Raw genomic sequence first — 9,260 nt, forward strand, 5'->3', positions numbered from 1 at the left:
AAAAATTGAACTCTACTTTGATTATGAGGTGTGGACGGAGGGAACGAGGAAGATATATATATATATATATATATATATATATATATATATATATATTGTTTTTGCCTGGGAGACAAGAAGGAAAACGAGGGGGTCGTAATGGATGTGTGTTGGGGGGGGGGGGAAGAGGGGGGGGGGTAGAGGAGGGAGGGAAGAGGGGTAGATAGTAGAGGGAGTGGTAGGGGAGGGAGATGTAGGGAACAGAGGAGTGGAGAGGTGGGTTGTGGAAGGTGGAGGGGAGGGGGGGGGTAGTGGGGTGGGGGGGGGAGTGGTAGTGAGGTAGGTGGAGGGGAGGGGGTAGTGGGGAGGAGGGGTTGAGGCAGGTAGAGGGGAGGGGGTAGTGGGGGGGGGGAGGGGTTGAGGCAGGTGTTCAGGTCTTGCCAATCATCCTCCATCAGTCACTCCTCGCTCTTGCTGCCTCTCTGTTTCTTTGTTTTGCTCCTCATCTCTCACCCCCATCTCCCTCATGCCCTCATCTCTGACCTTAACCTCACTCTCCTTTCCTCATATCTGCCTTCATGTCACTCTCATTTCCTCATCTCTGCATTCACTTCACTTTCATCTCTGCCTTAATTTCACTCCAATATCCTCATCACTCCCTTCATCTCACTCTAATTTCCTCATACTTACCTTTACCTTACACTCATATGTTCTTTTACTCTCATTCCATGATCTCTTCCCTCACCTCACTATCACTTCATCATCACAGTCTTCATCTGACTCTCATTTCGTCCTAGCTGTCTTAACCTCAAGTCTCATTTTCTCACATCTTCATGTCCCTCATTTCCTCATCTGTGCCTTTACCTCACTTTCATTCCCTCATCTCTGTCTTCACTCACTCTCGTTCTCTCAACTTTTTTAGCTTTTCCTCATTTGTGTGTTTCCATTAATGTCCTTTAATCCATAACTTCTCTTAGTAGACAAGTACATTTGTCTACTTTTACCTAAGTCCAGACATGAGAAGCGGGATTCTCAAACCCAATCACAGGTAAACGACAGGTAAACACGAATTCTATACTTAACGAAGTCTTTTTTTTTTGTTCTTTATTGATGTCAAACTTTTGTTTCGCTTGACGAGGAAAATTATGATTTAATCTTATTATTTGTGAATAAGACGAGCATTTAACGCGGGTACTCTCAAGGTGGACCTTGAAGCAGCTACAGTACTTACGTTAAGTAACTCACTGCGAGGAGCGTGAGCCGTGATAACTTTTATGGTGTGGTGTTGTCTGCCAGTATGATAGTGTGGCCCCATCTGGCCACACTATCTGGTAGTGTGGTCACACCGGCTGGTAGCGGGCTGGCCGCCCGCTGCCAGCCGCACCCTCGCTACTTCCCTTCCTCTTCTACTGCTTTTATCACACCAGTACCTATTTACCTTCGTCCCGTAGTGCTGCTATAACCCTAGTACGGCTACTTCAATACTACACCACCTACTACCTACCCACGACACACACACACAAGGGGAGACATGATCGCTATCTACAAAATTCTCAAGAGGAATTGACAGGGGTAGATAAGGATAAACTGTTTAACACGGGTGGTACGCGAACAACGGAACACAGGTGGAGACTGAGTACCCACATGAGCCACAGGGACGTTAGAAAGAACTTATACAGAGTCAGAGTAGTTAACAAATGGAATGCATTAGGCAGTGATGTGGTGGAGGCTGACTCCATACACAGTTTCAAATGTAGATGTGACAGAGCCCCGTAGGCTCAGGAATCTGTACACCAGTTGATTGACAGTTGACACTACGACTGCTGCTACTACAGCTGGAACTACAACAACAGCCAGTAATGCTGAGAGCATTACTACAATAATGACTACGACTACCGTAACTACTCCCACAACTATGGTCCTACCACAACCACGTCAACTTATAAATATTTCCTCCAAACAAATTCGAACAGGAAACCCACGTCAGGAGAACAAATTCGAACAGAAAAACCCATGTCAGGGGAACAAATTTAAACAGGAAACCGCTATCAGTAAGAAAAAAAATCGAACCGGAAACCACTATCAGCAAAAGTTAAGATTTGATCCCATTAACATTTAAATATTTGACCCGAGGTTAAGATGATCTAATTAACGCTACTTTAGCTTATAATATAAAGCTTTCTCCTCCTCCTCATCTTCCTCGTCCTCGTCCTCGTCCTCACAGTGGTGTACACATAAACCTGTCGAGGTCATCACCCGCTAATTTGTGTGGAGTGTCCGGGTGTGACAGTGGAGGTGTGCTAATGACAGCTGCTACTTTACCCACCTTCCTCTCGTCACTGTTACAGGGAAACACGGCTCTGACATGAGACGGGGGGGGGGGGGGGGGAGGGGATGGAAGGAGGAAGAGGGAGTGAGTGATTGGGGGAAGATGGAAGGAGAGAAAGGAGGAAAGGGAGAGGGGGTAGAGGGATGATGGTGAGATTGAGGGAAATGAGGAGGAGGGTTAAAGAAGGGGGGGGGGGAGGAGAGAGAGAGAGAAGAGTGAGGGGAAGGGGGAGACAAGGGGATAAAGGAGAGTTGAACTATGAGGGAGAGAGAGCAAGAGTCAATCACCAACATGAGCACTGAATTCCTAGAGACTGTGGTCGAACTGGTTCATTTGTTGTTTGATATCTGGAGTTCCTCTGCTCTCACAATTCGACGTGCATGGCTGCTGGTGCTTCCATGGTGCTTGCTTGATCTAGAAGGCTGTTTGTGCAGCCCGTCCTCCTGAGGTTTCACAACGTCAAGAAAACGGCCAATATAAAGTGCCCTCTCCTACCCTACCAGAGGACCCAAAACAGAAAATGGGACAGTACGTCACTTTCGTCAGCCGCTTCCATTTTCAAGTACGACAATTTTTGGCCTTATGTAACGCATACGAGCGAAAAGTGACGTTCTGTGTAGGAGGAGAGATTGGTTTGTGTTGCTTGGTCAGTGCACTAGCCGACCGTGCCGCCCCCCCCCCCTCCCCCAAAAAACCTACATCAATACGGAATGACAGCAAGTTATAATTGAGATGACAGCGACGCCGAAGGGGGCCTGACAGTTGAGTGGACAGCGCTCGGGGTTCGTAGTCCTGAGGTTCGTAGTACTGCTAGAATCCACTCAGTAAAACATCTAAATTACTGGGACCGACTAAAGAGCCTAAATCTGTACTCCCTTGAGCGCAGGCGGGAGAGATACATAATAATTTACACGTGGAAAATAATTTGAGGGGCTGGTCCCAAACCTGCACACAGAAATAACATCACATGAGACCAGGAGGCATGGCAGGATGTGCAGAATACCCCCGTTGAAAAGCAGAGGTGCAACAGATACTCTGAGAGAGAACTCTATCAACATCAGAGGCCGAGACTGTTCAATACGCTTCCACTACACATAAGGGGCATAACTGGCCGACCCCTCACAGTGTTCAAGAGAGAACTGGATAAGCACCCTCCAAAGGATACCTGATCAACCAGGCTGTGACTCATACGTCAGGCTGCGAGCAGCCGCGTCTAACAGCCTGGTTGATCAGTCCAGCAACCAGGAGGCCTGGTCGACGACCGGGCAGCGGGGACACTAAGCCCCGGAAGCACCTCAAGGTAACCTCAAGGTAGGTTCCGGGTTCGATCCCGAGTGGAGGCGGAATCAAATGGGCAGTTTCTTTCACCCTAATGCCACTCTTCACCTAGCAGTAAATAGGTACCTGGGAGCTAAGACAGCTGCTACGGGGCTGCTTCCTGGGGGTGTGTTACAAAAAGGAGGCCTGGTCGAGGACCGGGCCGCGAGGACGCTAAGCCCCGAAATCATCTGAAGACGAAGACGCCCTGCTCCCCACGACTTGTGGCAACCGCAGCATACATGACAACACTCCTGGTGACGACCTTACAGGACGACAACGACGACGAACACACATAAGGGGACCACCACCAGCATCTGCCGCCTCTTGTGGTGATCTAGTCACTATTTACGTCTTTGTCTCAGCAAAAACCCAGAGGGTTTTGCCCCCCCCTCTAACTCCACCTGTTCTACCCTATCCCATCTTCTCCCCATCATCTCCACCTGTTCCACTCCTCCCCAACTTGTTTCCACCTTCCTTCCCCATCTTTTCCATCTGTTCCACCCTCATGCCCCCACCATCTCACCCTCTTTTTTTCACATTCCACTTTCCCTTATATCTGTCCTCTTCCACTATGGCTGCCTTTTCCTTGGCTTTCTCTTTGTTTCTGTGGCACTCAACGCCTCTCCCGTCCTGGCCCTTACTGGTGCGAGGGTCTCCAGGCTGCCATATACAACAAGGATCCTTTGACTCACGCAGGTAAGCTGTCTTAAAACCATAGTGTCCTTAAGATTCGTTTTCAAACTAGTCGAGCCTGCTCTGGAGGCAACCATCCTGAGACACCTGACTCCTACTCCACACACTGAGACACTTGGCTCCCGCCCCCCATATACACCTGAGACACCTGACTCCTTCTACTCCACACACTTGAGACACCTGACTCCGCCCCTCCTCAACACACCAGAAGCCATCAGGACGCCTTGATGGTACCAGCCGACCTCTGTACGTCTTCAGCGCCACTGAGAAACCACTCCAGTAAGCACAGACCAGATCACTCGCTGCTCGAGACAACATGATCCCAATCTTCAGTTTGAATCACTCAAGATTACGACGAGCGATGTCTCACCGTCTTAATGAACGGCACTTCGGAACACCTTTGTTCTTCGCGGAAAGATTGTTGACCTTGAAGAGGCGTTTGTGAATTCTGTCGTCAGACAGCAAGGAGACTCCAGATTAAAGTTTAAGTTGGTGAACGCAAGAAAAGCTTAAGTTGGTGAACGCAAGAAAAGCTTAAGTTGGAGACTGCACGCTAAAGCTTCAATTGCCAAGAATTATAACATAAATTCCAAATTAAGATAAATGTAAATAATCGATGAGATCAAGGACCTTCGGGCTACCTTGTTAACTCTGGACTACCTTAATACTGTACCATTAACCACCTCAAGACTTCACAGAGAACCTCTAGACTTATCATCAGGTAAATGACTAAATTAACGACCTTCAAGATTTTGCTACAGCTTCTAGCCTCCATTAACAACAGCCTCCACTAACAGCCTACAGCCTCCAGTAACAGCCAACAGCCTCCACTAACAGCCAACAGCCTCCACTAACAGCCAACAGCCTCCAGTAACAGCCAACAGCCTCCACTAACAGCCAACAGCCTCCACTAACAGCCAACAGCCTCCACTAACAGCCAACAGCCTCCACTAACAGCCAACAGCCTCCAGTAACAGCCAACAGCCTCCACTAACAGCCAACAGCCTCCAGTAACAGCCAACAGCCTCCAGTAACAGCCAACAGCCTCCAGTAACAGCCAACAGCCTCCACTAACAGCCAACAGCCTCCAGTAACAGCCAACAGCCTCCACTAACAGCCAACAGCCTCCACTAACAGCCAACAGCCTCCACTAACAGCCAACAGCCTCCAGTAACAGCCAACAGCCTCCACTAACAGCCAACAGCCTCCACTAACAGCCAACAGCCTCCACTAACAGCCAACAGCCTCCAGTAACAGCCAACAGCCTCCACTAACAGCCAACAGCCTCCACTAACAGCCAACAGCCTCCAGTAACAGCCAACAGCCTCCACTAACAGCCAATAGCCTCCACTAACAGCCAACAGCCTCCAGTAACAGCCAACAGCCTCCACTAACAGCCAACAGCCTCCAGTAACAGCCAACAGCCTCCACTAACAGCCAACAGCCTCCACTAACAGCCAACAGCCTCCAGTAACAGCCAACAGCCTCCACTAACAGCCAACAGCCTCCACTAACAGCCAACAGCCTCCAGTAACAGCCAACAGCCTCCACTAACAGCCAACCAGCCTCCACTAACAGCCAACAGCCTCCACTAACAGCCAACAGCCTTCATTAACAATCTACCTGTAGACTTCTGCAGAAGTTTGTATACACAGCTAATTACCTGAAGATGTCACTAAGAATCACTAAGAGCCAACAGAAGTCACTAAGAACCAACAGAAGTCACTAAAGAATCAACAGAGGCCACTAAGAACCAACAGAAGTCAATAAGAACCAACAGAAGTCACTAAGAACCAACAGTGGCCACTAAGAACCAATACAGGCCACTTAGAGCCAACAGAAGTCACTAAGAAAAAGAAGAAGGTCACCAAGAACCAGAAGCCACCAAGAACATGTACAGACCACTAACAGCCAGCTGACTCAGCCTCATAAGGAAGTAGTAAGAGACAAACAAGACGACAGGTTCAAGGGCAACTGACTTTTCGCAGCTGCTGGAAGAGTGTTCGTCTTTCCAGCACCCCCCCCCTCCCATTCTCTCTCTCTCTCTCTCTCTCTCTCTCTCTCCCCCTCTTCCACCGATCTTTGCAGTCCTTTCTTCCTTCCCTAAACATCTCCCTTGTTCTCCTAATACCTCCTCCCTCTACCACCCATTATCGCCCGCCCGCTTACTCCCCCCTTCCCTCCGTCGCCCTTATTCGTTTTCCTTCTCCTCCTCCTCCTTCTCCTTCTCGCTCTCCTCTCTGCCCTTCCTGCCTCATAAGCGGGAGTGGCGGCCATATTTTAGATGCTGTCAATTACTGAGATTGCTCGCCGGCGCACCTAAACCCGGTTTATTGCATCTTTCTCCGCCTGCCGAGGTCGTGCGCGACGAGTTTTGGTACATCGGTCACTCTGCGGGGGTGACGGAGCACCGCGCCCACAGTATACATCTTGCACAACTCAATTGAACACAATTACAACAAGAAGTCAGTGTGTTCTACGGCAGAAAAGTTCTCCCCGATCGGTGGCGCAGGAGGAGGCCCAGGAGGCGAGGCTAGCCCTAGCCAGGACGCCGCGCCGACCCAGATTTCATTTTCCAGGTCCTCTGATGATCCCAACGCGACTCTTCGGGGACTAATTTTATAGCCGGCCATTGATTGTGATGGTCGGCCGTTATGGTCGATGCTGCTGACCCTGCCTCAAGCCTCCGAGTCATGGATCTGGTATACTCTCACCATCTCTGGAGAATCCTGTGGAACCTGTCCTAGCATTGACAGTGAAAGTGACACTGTAAACATAGAAGAGCGTAGCGAAGAAGAGAGAGTTGAAGAGGCGGCCTCTCTGGGGCAACCGGGACACCGCGGCGGGCATTGAAAGTGGCACAATAAACAGGTACATATAATGGAGAGTCTGGTACTTACCACGTCCGGTGTGGAGGCGCCGTCCGTGTGTGTGGTATCGGCCGAAGCCCGACCAGCAGCGGCGGCGGCGGCGTTGTTGTTAGAGTCCCCGGTCCCCAAGTCGGGCTTGGGACCGTCGCGTTCGTCAATCACCAAGTCGATAGGCATTTTGCCCTTCAAACACGATATGTACCGGTGGCAGAAGTTGTCACAGAGCTCGTGTACCTGTGGGGGGAGAAAAGGACCACGTCACACACACTGCACAAGAGGTAACGTCATTACACAACAATCACTGTCTCACACGGTCCAATACGCTACACAGGGTGTAGCCACACACATATACAGGCCGGCGTACACTAGGTAGGCTTCATAACGCAACACACGCGAGGCTGACGAGCAGCGCCCGGGCCAGCAGCTCGCCACCAGCACCAGCAGGAGATCTGCGGGAGCCAGCCTGCCACACCAGATTAACATGTACTAACGGGAGTAAACCTTAAATCATCTGCAGCCAATGGCATCGCGGAGGGGAAAACGCGCCTCTGTGAGGATTAGGCGGCAGTGAGGGTCGGGGAGTGCCTACCCCCTTTAACCTGTCACAACCAGACGTCGGGGCAAGGGGAGTTAGGGGGGAGAGGGAGGGGAGAGTCGATGAAGGGGGACACCAGGAAAACAAGGGGCTACCCACACTGGCATAGAGACAATAACCTGCACCATAAACGTGCCATTATTAATGTTTTGAAGCAGCCACCCACCCGCCTCCTGCTCCACACACTCAACTTCATTTCCTCAACTTTTTAACTCAAAATATAACCGCTCAGATGAGATGAAACTACAACGTTTAACACTAAATTAATATATCCTCTAAACTTCTACATATAACGACACAGATAATTATACAAACATAGCGTCAAACAACACTAATCATACAACGTACACCGCTAAAACTGACAAAAACAACGTCAAACACCGCTAATCATACAACATACACCACCTAACTTACAAACATAACGACGTATATCAGCACCAAAATAGAGGCTCAAATCAGCTTGTGAAAACAACACAAAATTCATGAGATATATAGCACAAGTTGCTTTTGAAAATTAGTCCACTAGAGCACAAACAGTGGAGGTCTTCCCCCTCACCCTTTCAGCACCAGTCATCCGCAGCTGCTTCATGGCGAGGGGGAATAAGAGGGAGGGGGAAGAGGGAGTGGAAAGGAATGGGGGAGGAGGGAGGGAGGGAGGGAGGGGAGAGATAATGTATATAGTGGAGGGAGGGAGGGGGGGAAAGGGAGGTGTGGTACTTACCTGGATGTATTTACCTAGTTGTCTTTTACAGGGGACGAGTTTCGTCTCTCTGCTCCAATCAACTGGTTTAAGGATGAGGGTAAGGGGGGGGGGAGGAGAAGGATCGGCGACAGGGTGAGAGTGGGGGAGAGGGAGTAGGGTAGGGGTGAGGGAGTAGGGTAGGGGTGAGGGAGTAGGGTAGGGGGTGAGGGTGGGGGGAGAGGGAGAATGGGGTACTCACCTAGTTGTGCTTGCGGGGAGGTTGAGCTTCGGCTCTTTGGTCCCGCCTCTCAACTTTAAATAGGGTAGGAGGTGAAGGAGAGGGAGTGGTGTTATGGGTGTGTAACTTGCTTACCTATTAGTGACTACGCGAGTAAGCTTTAGCTCTGCATACCCCGCTATTTATCCATTCATACCTGGCGCGCTAATTACCTCTCCCAACATTAACGTTTTCATCATCGTTCTTTTTAAAGTTACGAAAGGCGTTCGTTTCATCTATAATAATAATAATAATAATAATAATAATAATAATAATAATAATAATAATAATAATAATAATTTATTTATGAACAGTACATACATAGTTGCAGCATTACAGTACAAACATTCTGTTAGATTTAAAGATAGAGGTAGTACATACAATACCTAAAGCCACTAGTATACATAGCGTTTCGGGGAAGACTTTTTAAGACTTTTTTAAGACTTTTTAAGACAATCTAATTTTTCCTTTAGTGCACTGCTCTTGCCGACCGCCTGGCGAAGTGGACGAGAACT

General features: G+C 49.2%; 1 protein-coding gene across 2 annotated transcripts in view; it reads right to left on the bottom strand.

The window, feature by feature from the left end:
- Positions 1-6,984: 6,984 nt before the first annotated feature.
- Positions 6,985-9,260, bottom strand: part of LOC123757927 (homeobox protein homothorax) — a 96,555-nt gene continuing 94,279 nt past the window's right edge. For both annotated transcript variants that reach the window (XM_069338735.1, XM_069338734.1), the window contains exon 6: positions 6,985-7,425. In XM_069338735.1, the coding sequence (XP_069194836.1) occupies positions 7,000-7,425 (426 nt within the window). In that variant the 3' untranslated portion in view covers positions 6,985-6,999. The remainder of the gene's footprint in view (positions 7,426-9,260) is intronic.

This window comes from Procambarus clarkii, chromosome 40 (assembly GCF_040958095.1).
Source record: "Procambarus clarkii isolate CNS0578487 chromosome 40, FALCON_Pclarkii_2.0, whole genome shotgun sequence".
NCBI lineage: Eukaryota > Metazoa > Arthropoda > Malacostraca > Decapoda > Cambaridae > Procambarus > Procambarus clarkii.